At 43.3% G+C, this 19,903-nt stretch overlaps 1 protein-coding gene across 1 annotated transcript in view; it reads left to right on the forward strand.

The window, feature by feature from the left end:
• The window catches only part of CDH13 (cadherin 13), a 1,052,304-nt gene that overhangs the window by 646,565 nt on the left and 385,836 nt on the right, over nucleotides 1–19,903 (forward strand). The window contains exon 6 of the mRNA XM_024125020.3: nucleotides 9,368–9,512. Within this exon, the coding sequence (XP_023980788.1) occupies nucleotides 9,368–9,512 (145 nt within the window). The remainder of the gene's footprint in view (nucleotides 1–9,367; nucleotides 9,513–19,903) is intronic.

Below are 19,903 nucleotides of genomic sequence, written 5' to 3' on the forward strand. Positions count from 1 at the left end.
AGATTGCTTTTGCTATTTGGGGTCTTTTGTGTTTCCATACAAATTGTGAAATTTTTTTTTCTAGTTCTGTAAAAAATGCTAGTGGTAGTTTGATAGGGATTGCATTGAATCTGTAGATTGCTTTGGGTAGTAGAGTCATTTTCACAATGTTGATTCTTCCAATCCAAGAACATGGTATATTTCTCCACCTATTTGTATCATCTTTAATTTCTTTCATCAGTGTCTTATAGTTTTCTGCATACAAGTTTTTTGTCTCCTTAGGTAGGTTTATTCCTAGATATTTTATTCTTTTTGTTGCCGTGGTAAATGGGAGTGTTTTCTTAATTTCACTCTCAGATTTTTCATCATTAGTGTATAAGAATGCCAGAGATTTCTGTGCATTAATTTTGTATCCTGCTACTTTACCAAATTCATTGATTAGCTCTAGTAGTTTTCTGGTAGCATCCTTAGGATTCTCTATGTATAATATCATGTCATCTGCAAATAGTGACAGCTTTACTTCTTCTTTTCCTATTTGGATTCCTTTTATTTCTTTTTTTTCTCTGTTTGCTGTGGCTAGAACTTCCAAAACTATGTTGAATAAGAGTGGTGAGAGTGGGCAACCTTGTCTTGTTCCTGATCTTAGTGGAAATGGTTTCAGTTTTTCACCATTGAGAACAATGCTGGCTGTGGGTTTGTCATATATGGCCTTTATTATGTTGAGGAAAGTTCCCTCTATGCCTACTTTCTGGAGGGTTTTTATCATAAATGGGTGTTGAATTTTGTCAAAGGCTTTCTCTGCATCTATTGAGATGATCATATGGTTTTTCTCCTTCAGTTTGTTGATATGGTGTATCACGTTGATTGATTTGCGTATATTGAAGAATCCTTGCATTCTGGGATAAACCCCACTTGATCACGGTGGATGATCCTTTTAATGTGCTGTTGGGTTCTGTTTGCTAGTGTTTTGTTGAGGATTTTTGCATCTATGTTCATCAGTGATATTGGCCTGTAGTTTTCTTTCTTTGTGACCTCTTTGTCTGGTTTTGCTGTCAGGGTGATGGTGGCCTCGTAGAATGAGTTTGGGAGTGTTCCTCCCTCGCTCTATTTTGGAAGAGTTTGAGAAGGATAGGTGTTAGCTCTTCTCTAAATGTTTGATAGAATTCGCCTGTGAAGCCATCTGGTCCCGGGCTTTTGTTTGTTGGAAGATTTTTAATCACAGTTTCAATTTCAGTGCTTGTGATTGGTCTGTTCATAGAGGATATAGAGGATATTCACTGGGACTTTACCCAGTCTGCTTAAATAAAATTATTTTGAATATCTGCATAGATTTCTTCCACATAATTAAAGTTACTTTCAAAAGTTAAATAGAAAAATGCCCTCAAAGTCCAGCATGGTTGTGAGCATACATTCGTAAGAAAAAAAAAAAGTGTTTTTTTTTGGTTTTTTTTTGTTTTATGTTTGGTGGAAAACATACTTTAAAAGTAAAATTTCACATTCACTAAAGAAATACTATGGCTCTAAGCAAAGCAAGCTTTTCAAAGAACATTTGATAATAGTATCAAGATCTTTAATTAATAATCTAACAAGTAGGAAACTTTTATTGCCCCTTTGATCGTTTTTTTGAGGGAGCTGTAAACACCACATCCAGTCCATAAAGGGGAAGATTACACACAGAACTGTGTAAATGGAGGTGGAGGAATGTTAAAAAGGCTAAAAATATCTTTTCCTTGGGAACTCTCCAGGAGTTGGTCCATAATGAGATTCAACTTCGATAAATGAATAAAGCTGAGAAAAATAACTTGAATATGCAAATGATTGGTGTCAAAGATAAATCTAGATTACTGTAATAGGAAAGCAATTTTGAGGGGGGAATGGCTGACACAGAAGAATTGAATCGAGGGTACTGTGTCCACATTTGCAAAAGTCTGTAAAGAAAGGTCTGTTGGGAGTGAACAAATGCCCAAGTCGCCAAATCTCATCTGATCTAACAAAGCTTTGTTTAGAATTTCCTATGTGTGTGCTACACACACTCGCTTATCTTTTTATTCCTTTAGCAAAGAGAAAAATGACATTCTAAACATCTTTGTTACATGCGCCAACTTAGATACGGAGAAGTGAAGTTCCTTAATAAGACAGGCTCAGCGGGTGACCCAGTTAGCCTGGGACAGTCTTGATTTCCACCTGTTGTTGTGGCTTAATTGTGGATAGTACCTGCTTTCATTCTAAAAGTTCCAGTTTGAACAATTAATGATGTGGCCACAGTATCGATTTTCTATTGCTGCTGTAACAAGTTACCACAACTGTAGCAATGCAAAACAACACAAATTTGTTATCATGCACTTCTATAGGTTTTGAGTCCAACGTGGAACTCACAGGGCTAAAACCACACGCCAACAGGCCTGCATTCACTTCTGGAGGCTATAAAGCAGGCCTTGGCTTTTCTAGCTTTGGGTGGCTACTCCTTGGCGCATGGCCTCTTCCTCCACCTTCAAGGCCAGCAATGGCTGGTCAAGTACCTTCTCACATCAAATCACCCAGGCTTTCTTCTCTTCCTCTCTCTTAAGGACCCTCATAATTACATTGAACCCACCCAGACGATCCACACTGATCTCTCTATTTGAAGGTAGCTGATCAGCAACCTTAATTCCCCTTTGCCAAGTAACCTTACATATCCACAGGTTCCAGGATTAGGACATAAAACTCTTTAGGAGGGTCATTATTCTGCCAACCACAGCCACTTTATAGGTAAAAGAGCTGAAATTTGAAGGCAGGCTTTCTGATTCAAAGTCTAGTGTAATTTCAGTGATCGGTGAGGATGTCTTTGGTGGAAAACCCTTGTTTGGTCTTTATGAGATGTTGGTAGGTGGGGAGGGTGTGAGAATTGCAAACAAAAATTCAATAAAAATATCTATCAGTGCCTTATTTACTCAAGGCACTTAATTTTGGAGATCATCTGTTATAAATAATTTCACAATAGCCTACTTATGCAAAATCTCTGTGGGATTCTTTATCTCCATAGAATTTTTATGGAATTTTTTTTTTTAAACTGTGAACATCTTTGAGGTTCTCAGGACATAGTTTCAACTGCCTTCCAGGAATACCATATCAAGTTTAGATTCCCCTAACATGGAACCTGGTGCTGATTTCACAGCACCTTCATAGTCATTGAGTCTCATCTTTTCTTTATCCTTCTCCTCTATGGAGGCAAATGCTGGCATCTTATTTTTCATATGTGTTTCAAGGTTTTGTGTAAATCTGTATGTCTAAACTTGTAGTCACGTATAACTGGAGATGTCTAATATTTGTTAGACATTTGTATAGCCCTAATTGAATGCAGTGAACTTCTAGTTATCATAACTATTCTTATTATAAAAGACGGTATTTGGAATGAAAGGAACAAGGCCCATCTTTTTTACTTATTAATTGGTTCAAGTAGAATTTCCTAAACAAGTATTTCAAAGCAGCATCCACGTGGAGGGCACCTTTGTTGGAGGGCATCTACTCATTTGGGTAGGAGACATCATATCTGTGTCCAAAAGAGAAACTGAGTCACATTATGTTAGAGTTATAGCTCATAAATTCTCTTCATTTTCTGTGATGTAAAAACATATGGTTGAAAAGCATGTGAATACACACACATTCCACCGACAACCAGTAGTTTAACTATATCATCTCAAATAAGTAATTTACTATGTTGTGTATGTTTTACTTCATTTGAATATTTAGCCCAAAGCAGAATTATCAGTGTTCAAAAAGGTCACTGAAGGGTTTTCTAAATTATTTTACTTCAAAATGACTCATGAGTCTATAGCCTGTGTATCTCACACTTTGTTTCTTATCTCATTGATCCAGGTTTGACATCTGTTACTGGGGTTTATCTCATAGAAAAAATATTGTGTTTTAAGAGCCAGTGTCTTCATTTTGGCCTTCACCCAAAAAAGCTTGTAGCATTTGTTTTTCATCAGTTCATCCCTTTGGATCAGATCACAGTATCAAATTTTGTCTGACTAAATTGTGTCTTTCATAAACAGAGCAAAGAGAATAAGCCAAATGAAAGGCAAGATGTTAATAGCTTGCTGTGACACCGAAGGCCAGTGTGCTTGTACGTGCTTTGTAATTTGGCTCATTACGTTTGTGTTGCGTTGTTTTTTTAAGGGATTCTTGTCTACGCGTGTGCACAGCCCATCTCCATTATTATGGTGCAGTAATTGGTTCGAAGAGTCATCATTTTGCATGTTGTGACTTGATAGTTCCCACTTCTGGTGGAGACACCCCCAGGATATGGAAGGAGAATCGAGAACCTAGGAAGTGGGGTTCAGGAATGGTAGCCGAGGGGGACCCTACGTGCTTCAGCTAGAGCTCCTCTGGCAGCGTAGCTTCCATTCTGACTCCTGTGGTTTTTCACCACCTCCTCCCCATTTCAGAGGTCAAGCTCCCTCTCACCCTACACACAGGACTCAGTGACCTGGTGTCCACCTACCACGGCCCCTGAAGTGGAGCGATTAGTTCACTTGGTACCTTCATGTGGTACCTTCATGTCTCCAGTGTTGCATAAAGTAATTTTGCCTTAAACAGATTAAGAGTGATTTGCATACCTTGTTCCCCTCCCCATTTTATTCACCTTGGTCATTTGAGAGCTACATTTATAAGAGGTCCAAGTCTTTTCTTTTCAGAAAGTCTGTGACATTCCAGAAGGGAACATGTTGTAGCTAGGCTGGTGCTATAATATTTCCCAACCTGTCACTTGTGGCAGGGTGTCACATGATACATAGAGGCTCATAGTGTGTTTTATTATGTATTTTCATGTGTATTAGGAAAAATTTTAAATAAGCTCACCATACCCCTGAATTCATGGATAATTTTGCCTTGGAGGAGTCATCAGTGAAACATAACAATCTGTGTACAGCAAAACTATTAAGTAAATAACAGAGTTAGTAAAGAGAAGTTTTTAAAATGTAAGGGAAGTCCATGAAAGAGCATTTAGCAAACAAGGGCACAGGGGAGGACAGCACAAATTGTCCAGTCAGATCTAAGTTTGGATCCCGCTGGGTCACAAACTAGCTTTTGACCGTAGACCAGGTCCTTAAATTTCTCTGAGTTTTGCTGCAATGGGTATTTCTCCAGGTTGTTTTGAGCCAAATGAGGCAACACATACAAAGCCCAGACATGTCTCAGACACCAAATAAATGTTAGTTCCCTTCTTTCAAAAGGCAAGTAATCAGTTTAATGTACTTGGGTGTCGTTTACCCCTGTGGTTCTTGTTCACAAGTTAAGACCGCACACAGTCAACTGGCCTTCGGTCCACGGAGCCTGGGACCGACGGTCAGCTCCTGTGTGCCAGCAATGGAGAGACAGGACAGAAGGCCAAAGCTGAGGCCAAAACTTTGGACTCCAGTCTCTTAAAGAGGGATTGCCTCTTCTGAGGAGGGCTCTATGCAGTCAGCGATGAGTCAGGTGCCTGCTGTGTGCCGGGCACTGAATCTCAGCCTTGGGGATTTGCTGGTGGGCACGAACACCCACCCCACCTCTGTGTTGATGGGGCCGGAGAGGCGGACATTAGTTGAATTGTCGCACAAATAAATAAGCAATTACATGTTATGGAAAGTGTTAGAAGGGCAGGGTACCAGTGCCATGGGAGTGTCAAGCACGGACACCCAAGGTAGTCTGGAGCGGTAATGAAGGCTCTTCTCTGCCAGCGATATCTGAGATCTGAAGGGTGGATGGGGGCTGACCAGATGGCAGGTGGGGATGCTCCTGTCGGCTAGGAGGGTTGCGCATAGAGATACTGTGTTGGGAAGGAACGGGATGAGTTGGAAGAACTGAGGGAGAGATTGGTGTAGCTGGATAGTGAGAAATAGAGGGGCTCTCTTGTGATGTGAAGTGAGTTCGGAGAAGTGGGCTGGGGCCAGGTGATAAAAGACACTTGTCACAGTAAAGGAATGTGCTGTTATCGTAAGAGGAATGAGAAACGATTGAGAGGTGTCCATTCAAAATAAAAATTTTGAAAAGACACCTTGGAAGCCTGTATTAGTCAGCCTTCTCCAGAGACACAGAAGCAGTGATTCTGTCATAAGGAACTGACTCACACAATTTTGGCGGCTGAGAAGTCCCAGGATCTGCCTGGGCCCGCTGGGGGCCCAGGGAAGCTGCTGGTGTGATCCAGTGCAAGTCCAAAGGCCTGAGAACCAGGGAGGCCGATGGTGTATATTTCATTCCGGGTCTGAAGGCCTGAGAAACAAGACCATTGGGGACAGCAAGGAATGGAGGCCCCTCCTCAGCACTCAGGTGGGAAGACAAGGGCGAATCCCTCCTTCCTCTGCATCTTGTTGCATTCAGGCCCTCAGTGGATTGGCGGGTGCTCGCCCCCACTGGGGAGAGCCATCTACTTTACTGAGTCCACAGACTCCAATGTTAATCTCATCCAGACACACCCAGAAATAACGTTTAACTTGAGCACCCCGTGGCCAGTCAAGTCGACACATAAAATTAACCATCACAAACCCCTTAGAGAATAGAATACGGCAGGCACTATTAGTAGCAGGGGCACCCATTAGGTGCCTGTTGCAGTGGCCCAGGTGGGAAGTGTCAGAAGCTAATCTCTGGAGGTGATGATGGATTTGGAGAGAAGAGGGTGGATTTAAGAGAAATTCAGGAGACAGAACAAGCAGTGTAGACCCGACTCGTTGATGGAGTGGCTGGGGATAGAAGGCCTCACTTGGGGAAAGAGGGCGGCTTCTGAGTTTCTGCTTTGATCCCTGGGAGAAGGACCACCCTCTGGGCAAAGTTTAGAGTGAAATGATTAACATGAGAATGGATTTATCGTACTTTCTAGTTGCTCAAAAATCCTTGCCTCCAGGGAGAGGAGATATGGGTATAGCTGATTCACTTTGTTATACAGCAGAAACTAACACACCATTGTAAAGCAATTATGCTCTAATAAAGATGTTAAAAAAAATCCTTGCCTCCAGTAATGACATTTTGGAATATTTTGATTAAATTATTTAAATATAAAATAGTTCTGCCTTCTCTAGCAAAGGCTGAATGAAGCTGCCCTTTGAAAACTGGGCAGTAGGAGTTGGGTTAAAATTCACACCCCAGACAGCCAAGGACTCGGCTTTATTTCTACCCAAGACACCACATATCTTGGTTCTGAATCCTAATCCCCCACGTTCTACAAGACTTGGCTAGTGTCATAGGCCACAAGTAAGACAGAGGAACAGAATTCACATTTGCCAAATACGCAGATCTGTCAGAACTGGGAGGGGCCGACTCTAGATCCAGCTCAACATAATGGAAAGACAGACACTGAGGAGATACAGTTGATCAGGATGAAGGCCAAGTCAAGTTCTTGGCAATTTTGGGAGGACAAAAGGCCAGACCTTCATTATTACAAGAAATTGCTCCCAAAGCTTGATTTTTATTTTCTTCATTTAGCAGTATTCTCATAGTAGCTTTAAAAATCAGCATAAAAGCTCATTCTCTGTAAGATCTCCTTTGTGTGCAGATGTTAAAAGGCTCTGCCTATTTAATTTCTTCTTAGCTAAGGTACTCATGCATGATTTTATCTACCCCAGAAATCAAAGTGTGTGTGTGTGTGTGTGTGTGTGTGTGTGTGTGTGTGTGAATTTGTTAATGAAATGATGAAGTAGTGTTAAAGAAAAAAATGAAAAATTCCTCCACCAAAGTATACCTGGGTTCATGTTTACTTACTACTTTCAAATTCTGTCCACATGTGTACATCACACATGTATAGTACACATGCTATTTTTTGTGTTCTCACACAGTATTCTAAGTAGATCAACAAAGTTGAATAGTTATTTTATCTAATGGCTGTATTCTAGCATCTTGCTACAGACACATTCATTCAACTCATCTTTTTTGCACTGGACATTTAGTGGACTCCAGTGTAATTTCATTATTAGAAATAACACTGCAGAAAGTATTTCTGTGTATGTAGTGCAACCTGTCTCAAATAGAACCCAGTGTGGTATCCAAATGGAACAAAGTATGTGAGTCCTTCATAGATTCGGTGAATTTTGCCATGTGTCTTTCCAAAGGGTGAAACCAGTTTATAACACATTCAGGTGGGGTATAACAAACGTGTTTCTCTTTTCTTTTCCTAATTAGGGCTAGTTTTGACAACAGTATTGATGGTAACAACAGTAGCAACAGTAGCAGCAGCTAATATTCTTGAGATGCGTTATGTAACAGGCATTGTATAAAGTGATCTAGAAACATTGTTTATAGCAGTTCAAAATATAAACTCTGGAGACTGACTTCACAGGGCCAAATCCAGACTCCACCACCTAACCTCTAATTGGCTTCATTCCCTCCTCAGAAATGGTTCATAGGGTCACTGTGAATATCAAGTGAGTTAATATAGTAGAGAGCCTCAGTAAGCCCTGGATAATGTTGGTTACCATTATCCCTAATAATGAGTGTTTTATGAACCCATTTTACAGATGATAAAACTGAGAGATTAAGTGTATGAGTTGAGGTCACATGACTAGTGAGAAGTTGTGCTGGGATTCCAATTGCAGAGACCATTTCCCAAGGATTCCAGCTACAGAGACCTTTTCTGACAGAAATACTCAACAGGGTCCCAATGCAGGGACCACCCCTGATATCCAAGCAGTGTCACTGTGGTCACTGAGTTAAATCAAGGAAGTATCAGGCACAGAAATGAGAGCCTAAAGTCTGCATGGTTCCCTGGAAAAGCCACGACATAATTCCTTGTTACCATGCAACAGTAAAGCTGGGTTTTCTATGCTATTTCTGCAGCCTTGAGATCTGAAAGTAGTTCCGTATGGAATTGTGAAATCCCTGCTAGATTATAAAGGCCTGGTGGGCAGGAGTCCCAAGGTCTCATTCAGGACCCCTGCAAGCACCTTCCTTGCCTCAGGAAAGTTCTCTATAAATACTTACTACCCTGAATTTCTCCCAAATATTACAATGAACACTTACGGTTATTTCTTAATATACTCTGTTCATAACTGCTTAGTCAGTTCTTCTTATTAGCATAACATTCCTTTCAAGCATAATGATGTTGGCAAAACAGAAACAATGTAAGCATATTTTCTCAGCTGTGACTGAGTGCTGGTGTTTAGTGTTTCCTCTTTTTTTTTTTGGACTTCCTTTGCAGATTTGATGAATTAATTGTAAATTTCCCTAGTGGGACTTAACATGAACTGATCTTTGCTTTTTATTCTGTAATGTTTAGTTTCTATTCTAGTCCTGGTGACTATCCATTGAGACCAAAGTTTGAATATTGCCAAGGGCTCATAAAATTGCTGATATAAACTACTTTCTTTCTCCAGAGAACCCGACTTCAATTTTCATAATGAATGAATGCCTTCTTTCTCCCCCAATCTCTTTCCTCCAATAGCTACTCGTGGAGACCATTGATGTCAGCGGTAGAACTCTCGAGGGGCCGGTCCCTCTGGAGGTCATTGTGATTGATCAGAACGACAACAGACCTATCTTTCAGGAAGGCCCTTACGTTGGCCACGTCATGGAGGGATCACCTACAGGTATGTTAGGTTGGCTTACCGTTCGCATAACGGCTTGGGAAGTGGCATCCTGTGATCTGTGGGGATTCTGGAGACTGTTTTATTGCCGCTCTGACTTACTGTTGTATCCATCAGCACTGACCCATTATTTCCCTGGATAGCAGCAAGAGCTGGAAAGCTCCAACTCGGAACATGACTGGCGTGTTGCACACTAGGAAAATGTCTTCCCTTGTGCCCAAAGGTGATCATTCAAGGAGGACCGACATCTCAGTCTCCCATGTATGGCTGATGTCGGACGCCATGTAGATATCCAGCTCACCCTTGTGAGGGCCCAAGGCTGAGCTTGTGGAGTAGTGGGACTTTGAAGAAAATTAAGGTCCCCACTGCGAGCTCCTCAGTTATTTCTCTTCATAAGTGCCTTTTAATAAGAACCATTTGGGGAAAATGGGTAGGACTTTTTTATCCCTTTCCTTAGAAGACGTGGATAGAGAAAACTCTTCTCTTTGGTCAAAGGGCCAAAAGCAAGCATTTTATTTCTCTCTCTGGCAATACATGTACCTAGTGTTACAGAAATCACTCACGGTTACTATGGAACTCCTGGTATCTTTCCCCCGTGTTTAACCTTTCTATCACAGAAGGCTTTAGAATTGAGAGCTCCCTTTTCCGGCCCATAGCTTCTCATTAAAGCATTCCATGACCAGCAGCAGAAGTCCCTCCTGAGTATAATGCTTGAGCAAGTGAAGAGCAAAGTAGAAAAATCCCTGTTTTAAGGCTGGACTTTGATTTTAAGCTTTCAAATACATTTGAGCGAAAACACGCCACGTGAAGAGCGTCAGCGTTGCTGTGTCTGGATTACGCCAAAAAACTGCTGTAAGCGAAGGAGTCACTCCTCAGGCGGATGGGAGATGGAAGCTCAGGGGCTGCTTTAGCTGGTTCTTTTTCCCCCTTTACTGAATGGACGGGACGTATCAATAGTTTGTAGATACGGGAGGCTCTGGAAGCATTGTCATGGCAACCTGCCTAGACTGCCAGGTGAATAATTGTATGCAAGGTGCCTAAAAGCTCCCTTCGGCTTCGAGGAGCTGGGCCTCTGTGCACTTCTTCAGTTAGATCCCCAGGGGCAGAAGCACCCTCTCCCTTCTGGGATTTGAATGCATTCTGTAAAAAGGAGAGGGCCTTATGGGCAGCGTCTTGGAGAGATGGAGAGCGGGCAGGTGAAGGTGGGTCAGGTCACTTCAGGGCAGCCCTTCCCCGTGGCACCGCTCAGTGGGCTGCTTTTGATGCAGAGATGGCTTCTGGTCAGATACACCCCTAGAATTTGGGTTGGATGCTTACGGAAATCTTCTTAAACAGGCTGATGTGCAGAACAAGTTACGAGAACCGACAGGGAAAGCTGTTAAAGAGACTGCAGTTTGAGCAGGGCAGAAAAATGATTTCCAGTTTCCATCTGTGGTACCTGGGCCCTGAATATGAGTGACTGGAGCTCGAGATGGGCAGGAAGAGTGTTCTAAATGTAAATTACCCTGGTTACATCCGAGTCGGCTGTGAGCACGTATATGTCTTTGTATATTATGTGTGTATATGATTAGACGATGTCCAGTTTTTCTCCCACTGTGCCCTTCTTTAAAGCTTGAGAAAGAAATTTCAAATTTTATTGCTCTATATACATGTCGTATTTTCAAAGAAAAAGGGAATCTTTTATGCTTGTTGAATTTCTTAAAGCACAAAGCAGTTCGGTTAGGGTGGACACATACCCAGCAAAACATAAATCACCTCAAACTTCTATTTGTGATTGGTATTATCCTGTAAAAATACATAAAGACTTGTATATCTATATGGGGTAGTTTCTTCCAGCTCTGCAGAATTCGGCCTCAGTCGTTGTTTTCTTCCTCAGTACCCTCTGGGTTGGACTATAAAAGCAGAAATTGACATGGAGTCAGTCAAATTTGAGGTCAAAAATATGGAAATGTTGTGGAAAAGTTTTAGAGGAAAAAACACTTAGATTACTTAGCACCCTGTGGGAGAGCTCAGGCAGATGGTCCCCGAAGCGTCTGCGAGGACAGTGGGGAGCTGGGAAAGAAGGTGGGACCCATTTTCCAGTCCCCTGCCAACCTAAGCCACTTGTAAGTCATAACAACAAGCCCTGACAGGCTAGAGCAATGGTCGCCTCTTCTGTTTCCACAGTGTCCTTCTTGTTTGTGGCTTATGGAATCCTATGTGTTGCAGACCTTGTATCACATCCATTTCACAGAGGGGGATGCTGACCCCAGAAAGAGTTCATTGACTTTGCCCAGTTCACACGAATGACTGATGGGGGACAGTGTTCAGGACTCAACCTGCAGCATCAACCTTCAAATCATGTGCTCTTTCAACTGACCCACAAACTTCATGGTGAAAATAGCCATTGAATGATCCTGACATTTAGGTGGGCACTTGTTGTGTGCCGACAGCTTTCTGTCACTGTATCATTTCCTGCACTCTGCCCTGAGGGCTGGGCGCCACTCTCCCCGTGATACAGACGAGAAGGCTGAACCTCAGAGGGGGCCGGGAACTTGCGCAAAGTCCCTCAGCTGGTGGACGAGCTAGAATCCGGGTCCGCGTCTGGCCTCAAGGCACAGGCCCTTTCTTGGGCACCTTCTCTCACACAGACTCTTTGCAGGCCCAGAGTCTTTGATTTAGCTCCTGAGATAAAATAACCAGCTCTTCTGACCAAAGAGCCAGGCTCCTTGAGTCACTTTTCATTTAATGTGAGCTGTTGCTCCGTCTCTAGGGTTGAACGATGTTAAACATGGGAGCCCTTTGCATCACTCACATCACTTTCTTCTGCATCCGCGTAACCAGAGCCAGCTTCGTGGGGTGGGACCTGCCCAGCCTCACAGAGCCCCAGGCTCTGAAGGGCTCCACGCTTGCTTTAATGCTCTGTTGTTGCCATCTTAAAATTCTTAATAATTATTCAACAAGGGGCCCTGCATTTTCATTTTGCACTGACCCCCAAAATTATGTAGCTGGTCCTACACATAGCACTGTGGCCTAGAGCTGGGTTTGATGCTCTGCCCGGCTCCTTAACAAGGTGAGACTGTGGGCAGGTTACTGAACCTGCTAGAAGCCTCAGTCACCTTGTCTGTAGATGGGGTGGGCATAGAATAGTACCTACCCTAGAAAACTCTATGCAATGAGTAAATTAGGCAACGTGCTTCACTTAATGCTTGGCATGTAATAAGTGTTCAAGAAATGCCAGTGTATTGTTAATGCTCCAATTATTCTTATTATTTTGGCAGCCTATCCTTTAGGGAAGGCAAGGCAAAAAGACATGCAGTTTGTGTGAAGGAACATCCATTTCCCAACCAACCAAGCATCATTTTCATGTTGCAGTGTACCCAGATGCCATCAGCACCAGTCCGTCATGGAGGAAGCTCACCCATATTGATCTGTATGTGCAGACAGGAGGCCATTTCTAGCTGCTCAGCACTAAACTCCAGGCTATTGTTTTAGGGAATCATTACTAGATGAAGGAAGATCAACAGAAAATAATAGTTTTTGAACTTTGCAGATTATGGACTGTTCCTTTTGTGGAGTTGCAAGGCATTGATTTATGGGGCCCACGCCCAGGCCCTGGCTGCTCCTCAAAGAAAACCAGAGCTCTGTGTGAGTGTGATGTTTTCTGAATGCTCAGTGCACGCTAAGACCTCACGAGTAGGGGGTAGGTAGAGGCTGGGACCCTTGACGTTCCTGGAGGACACACACACCGGGGCCCCGCAGTGCCTGCTGGCACCAGCTCCCCAGTGTCTTTTGCCACTGGTGGTCCTCTGGGCACCATTGAGAAGGGCTATCCATGAGGAATGGTGTGCAGGGCTTCCAGAAACAGACCCTAAGATGAGGACTGAGGGTGGGTGGTTTACCTGCCAGGCACAGGATCGTGAGTGGGGAGAGCTGCAGGAAAGGGAAGCCGGCCAATTTCAGGTGCTGCGTTAAGCCAGCTACCAGCGCAGGCAGTTCTGAGCTTGATCCCTTAGGGAGGGAGGGCTCTGGGAAATGATGTAAAACCCACACATTGGAGTTAGCCCAGCTCAGGATCCAGGGAGCTGGGCTATCCATCCCGCAAGCCCGGCAGACATCCATTAAGAGCTCTCCCCAGAGGGACTTTAATTAATTCCCAGGCCCTTTCGGTCAGCTGGGACCACAGGCAGGGTTTCAGCAAGCTGGGTTCCAGAAGCTCAGGGGCAACCTTCCAGCAAGATACAGGAGCCGGCTTTTGCTTCCCTGCCGTTGCTTCCATGCTGTTGGCCACCCTGCCTGTCAGCAGGGGCAGCTGGGAGAAGGGAGCCCACCACCCAGACAGGTGGGGCAGCCTGAGATACATCAGGGGAGGGAGGTAATGGGGAAAATATCATAATCCTCAAACTACATAACTGAGAAAGGTGAATGTAACGTTGACCTTTCTCTTTAGAGAGAAGACAGGACCACGGGACCTAGAGGTGTGTGTTCTGAGTCCTGAGAGATACCCATTGCTTAGTTGTGTGCTGACACTTCTTGAGGCTGTTGAATAGAGGCAGGGATTAGCAGCTAAATCCTCATCTTCTAACTTCTGAGAGCCTGAGGACCCGTACCCTTTCTTGCTCCCGTTATTTTTTTTTCCATCCAGTATTTTTACTGAGCATCTACTCTGTGCCAGCAGTATTCTAAGCTCTGAGGGTCCAGCTGTGGACCCGCCAGATGCTGCTCATTCCTTCCTGGTCTGCAGAGCCAAGCAGGGAGACAAGCAACAGATAAATCAGAATTGAAATTGGTGGGCAAGGCAATGTAGCCACAGGGACCCCTCATCCTAGGAGGGAGGGAAGCCAGCCTCCCTGAAGAGGTGATATGAGGAGAGCAGGGGGCTTTGTCTTTTATTTTATCTCTGGGATCCACCTGAGTTTCTGTTCTTCAAGTCTCAGTTACTTTAATTTTTAAACAAGTCCTACCATGGCCGACATGAGGGAAGCAGCCGATCAAGTGGTCTTTGGGACAAATGGCTGTCCCAGGAGCTCAGCTTTGCTCGGCAGTTGGTATTTTCTAAAACAGCTTGAGCCAGATAAAGATGGTTTTGATATTTGAGAGTTGGTATTTGAGACCTAGCTCAGCATGAATTCTCAGTTTGTTGGTATGACCTGGTGGTAGAGTCCCTTTTCTGGTCACCTGTTTACTTGTTGCAGTAATTGCATGTGGCCTTTTGGTCCACCAGCTCTCCGGTTTTCCTCTGCTGGGTGTTTAGACTTTCACATCAAAGGTTCTTCCATTCTCAGCTATTCCAGCCAGTCCTGTGAGCTTCTGGAATAGTGGGCACGGGGCTATTTTTTTCTTAAGTAGATAAATTTCTTTTAAAACTGAGACTCCGCTTTCTTCCCCAGCTTTTTTATAGTAAAATTACCCTCCAGTCTCATCATCCGGAGGAGACCACAGTTACCACCTCAGGGAGCATGGTTCTAGGGCTCTCCCTGGGCACCTCCACACACAGGGCTGCAGGCACACACACAATTTCACAGAAATGGAGCTCTGCGTGCTCTTCTCTAGCTCACTTTCTTCGCCCTGCAGCGTCCTATGGACGTTTTTGTAAATCAGTAAATATCAAGCGACATCATTGTTTTAAACAGCTAGCGTCGGGATCTACCATCATCTAGTCAGCCAATTCCCTGTTGACTTAAGCTGTTTTCACTTTTCCCTACTTACAATCAACTCTACAGGGTAGAACACGTCTCTTTCTACTTGTGTGACAATTTCTTTAGGGTAAATACATGCAAGTGGAATTGATAGGATAAAGGATGTGCTTATTACATTTTTTTTTTTTTTTTTTTTTTGTGGTATGCGGGCCTTCCTCTGTTGTGGCCTCTCCCGTTGCGGAGCACAGGCTCCGGACGCGCAGGCTCAGCGGCAATGGCTCACGAGCCCAGCCGCTCCGCGGCATGTGGGATCCTCCCATACCGGGGCGCGAACCCGGTTCCCCTGCATCGGCAGGCGGACGCGCAACCGCTGCGCCACCAGGGAAGCCCCTGCTTATTACATTTTGATGTATATTGGGGTGACACTTGTAATCAGAGGATTATATTTGTATCTTGGCTAAACTCATGCATGAAAATACAATAGTCTTTCCATTCACATATGAGCATACTGATGGACATTTATTTATATTTCTGGTTTATACCCAATATCTCTAAGGCTTGTGGTCACTTCACTGACTGTGTCTGTAGACTGTGAACAGCCTTGCTCTAAACTTCTCCCCAGATTGCTTGGCCGAGGAAGAGAACTGAAATTGTTGATTCTGACCCCTCTCCTGGAGTCATCATTGGAGTCTTAGCTGAGGGAAGTTGCCTAGGAACAGATGTCATTAACAGGCTGCAGTGTCATTCAGATTGAATTATGATGCAAATCACTCCAGTGCAGTTGACCATAAAACAAAATTTATGAAGGAGTTGCATAAGCTAATCAGAGACATCTTCCCAAAAGGAAAATTCCAGAAAATAAAGAGTATCAAAATTGTTGAGTTATCTGGACTTCGCTACCTACTCAAGAAACTGAATGTCCACCAAGTTGCTTCTAACCATGTCTGGGGTCCCCAAGTGATGTCTTACAGGGGCTCTAAACCAAGCCTATCAACAACCTTGTTGTAGCCACTATTATTTTCCCTCCTTTATACCCCAGCCCCTCTCTGATGGACACTATTGTGTATGTTGCTGCTGGTCCACTGGTGCCTTGGAGATACCACAGGGCTTGGTGAGACAGGGGAGGATGTCTAGAGCCCTCTATTCTGCTCAAAGGATACCCAACCAGTAAAACTGTGTGTCGCATCTTAAATGTGGGGAACTTTGAAAACAGCTCTTCTCATTTTTGTTCGTAGCCCTCTCTCCACCTAAATTCATATATGAGTCAGTGGGGCTAGAGACCAATTCAGGAAACAAACACCACATTGTTTTTGAACCGCTCTGCTCTCTAACCATGAAATCTTTGTTCCTTGTGTGTCTGTCTCCCCTCTGCCCGTCACCCACCCGTATACTCATTCATGTCAGATCTTTGAGGCACTGAGGATAACCCAGTGACCTGGAGAGATATGGCTTCTGTGCTCATGGAGGTTACTTCCTCGTAAAAATAAGTAATTGATAGCCCTTATCCACTAATTTGCTGGATATATTTTAGTCTCAGGCTGGGAGTCATCCTTCCATCCCTCCCCATCTGGGAGAGAGAAGGATTTATGACATCAACTATGGAAAAATTAAATAAAAATTTATTAATTGACTTAATTAAAATAACATAATAGTTGAAAGTGAAGGGAAGGTAAAGAGGCATTGGTAGCCTCAGAAGCTTGGTGATCATTCTACAACATTTTGAAAGAATAAATCTGATGGGGATTTCCAGTCAAAATGGAAATGAGGTGACAGTTGAGCAGCTACAAAATAAAAATGAAAACGTCCTTGAGTTGTTACAGCACCGAGCACGGTGGACTGCAGTGCCCCTGAAATCCATCCCTGATGCCTGAGGATACACTCTGAACAGCCCAGGAATTCTTCGTGTTATAGGTGAATACAACAGAGTGGCCGGTCCACAGTGGTATTAAACAATTATAATTTTAGGGAAACCCTTATTTCAAATCAATTCCTGATGACACTTCATTCAGCAAAATCGCTTAAAGAAAATTTACTGGGCAGGGTCTATGAGCCAGATAGTGTTCTAGGTGCTGGAGATGCAGCGGTGGCCAAGGCCAGTTAGCTCTCCACTCTTAAGGCATTTGTGCTGTAGTGGGAAGAGAAACATAATTAACAATGAATGGAATAAACAGGGTAATTTAAGACCTTTGGATAAAATAGAACAAGGTGATGTGATAGAATGACAATGAGGTCAAGGAAGATCTCTCTAAAGAGGTGACATTTAAGCTGAGACCAGTGAGAATGCAGGAGCCACAGTGTCAAGGGGCCAAGCAAGGACATTCCAGGCAGAGGTATCAGAAAGTGTGCAGGTCTGAGGCAGGAATGAAGATGGTGGGACAGAGAGGTGGCCATTGTGGTGGGAGAATGTCAGCGAGAAGAAGTGCGCCTGGTGAGTTCCAGGGGATAGGCCAGCAGAAGTCAGCAAACTGTGGGCCATTGGCCTACTCTGTCCTGCTGCCTGTTTCTTTTTAATAAAGATACTAAAGTTTTATTGGATTACAGCCATGCGCATTCATCTAAGCATTGACTATGGCTGTTTTCACATGATGCTCTTAGAGTTGGGTAGTTGGGACAGAGTCTGAATGTCCCACAAAGCCCAAAATATATATGTATTTAAGATTTATAAAATATGTATTTATATATAAATACCTAAATATATATGTAAACTATCTAAATATATATATTTTAATATGTTAAAGTATTAAATATAAATATATAAATATATTTGTGTATATATATATATATATATATATATATATTCTTTACCTAGCCCTTTATAGAAAACGTTTACAGACCCCTGAGTTAGAGCTCTGTAAGTTTTGATTACATTTTGAATTTAGTAGGAATCCCTTGGGTAGTTTTAAGCAGGAGAGTGGTAAGGTCTGATTTTACTGTTAAAATATGACTTGTGCTACTCAGTGGAGAACAGAAGTAGGGCAACCAGGACATGTCAGCACACCAGGCACGAGAGGACCGTGGCCTGGGCCGGGGTGGGAACAACGGAGATGACTAGAAGAGGTCACATGAGATTTTTGCGATGAGCCCGTGATGAATGGGGGAATACTGAATATTGATTCATTTTATGGTGCCGGATTATTGTAATCAATGCCATCTATTTGGAATTATGGTAATACTGTAAACCTTAATAGTTTTATAAATTTTCCTCAAGTATGAACTGGATTTTACCTCAGGTTTTCTTTCTACGGCATAAGCTTAAGGCTAGGGCACCAGACTGTCTTTTCATCCTCAATCGTCAGCATTTAGCAGAGTTCCAGGCACATGGTAGCCCCTCAATAAATTCCGTTCAATGAACAAGTAGCCCCAAATGGCCGAAAGTATGAATCACAATAAACTTCCCTTTTTATTTGATTTTTAAGCAAATGTTGTCTTTATTGGCCATTTATGCCTCTTCTAACAAGTATCTGTGGAGTGCAAGTTCGGTACCAGTTACGCTGATGCTTAGTAAGGGTGGGGTCAGGGAGGGACGCATGGAACAGACGTGACCCTGGCCCAGAGGAGTTTGCAGAGGAGTGAGGAAGGCAGGTGAAAAACACATCCTGAGCCCGCGACAGTGCTGCTTGGGAAAGGCAGGGGCCGCGGGAGCATCTCACTAGGACCAGGGCCGGGAGGCGGCGCCGGCCCCCCAGGAAAGAAGCCAGGATAACCACCTGCATAATGTTTCTAGTACTGGATGCTGGTCTAAGTTCTATGCCTGTACCTTAATGCAGTCCTTACAATGCTTTTACAGTGGAAGAAACAGAAGCTCAGGGAGGTTAGGTTGCTTCCCCAAAGTCACACAGTTGGTGGGCGATAAAGCTGGGTTTCCAATTCAGCCTAACTCCCGTGCCCTTTCATTTCCTCTCAACGGTGGCACCCACCGTCCTTTTACCATTTCACCCATGAAAATGCTAAGATCAATCCAAATCTGCCACCCTAGGGAGCATTTCCTCGTATGCATATGTGTGAGTGTGTATGTATTTGTGTGTGTGCACGTGTACACACACCTGTGTTGGCATGCATGTACGTGTGTGTGTCGTATTTGGCTTCTCAAATACAGCCAGATCTTCCCCCTAGCGTTAGTCCAGGAGACGCTCAAGAGGAACTCTTCTCCAAGATTCATAAGGCATGCTGGCCATCAATCAAGACAGTCTACAGATGTCAGTTAGAAAAGATTTATCATCAGCAGAAAGCTTGATAAACCAGCTTTTACTGCAGCACCGTTGCACTAAGAATCCTGTCCCTTCTAAGGGCAGAGTCTAGGGCGGCTGCTTCCATCCATCTATACAAATACGTCTGAATCACTTCACCTTAATTTATGAACGGTAGACTAAAAGAAGCCCTGAGTAATTTAGGTGTAGAACCACCTCCCTTCTTAAGTAAATGGAAGATATTCAGTATTCTGAGTTCAATGGGAAGAGGGCATATAAAATCCCTTTTAAGTATATGTTCTTATAAAATATAGGTCATGAATTGAGTTTTCCAGTATCAAAGAAAAAAATTTAATAGACTTACAGCTTTCTTGCTTTAATTATGGCTGCATTTTTAAAAATCAATCATAGTACCCAAAGCTATTTCATTATTCAGAAGCCTGGCTATTTTCAAAGATTTCTTTAAAGTTTGGTTTGGGGAATTTCAGTGTTTCCTTCTTGTTCGTTTTTTTGTTTTTCTCCCTTCTGTATGGTGTGCCACAGACTTTTTCTGCGATGTTCCCGGTTTATAGTGGGCTGCTAACAGGGA

The sequence above is a fragment of the Physeter macrocephalus genome, chromosome 17, assembly GCF_002837175.3.
Source record: "Physeter macrocephalus isolate SW-GA chromosome 17, ASM283717v5, whole genome shotgun sequence".
Taxonomy (NCBI): Eukaryota; Metazoa; Chordata; class Mammalia; order Artiodactyla; family Physeteridae; genus Physeter; species Physeter macrocephalus.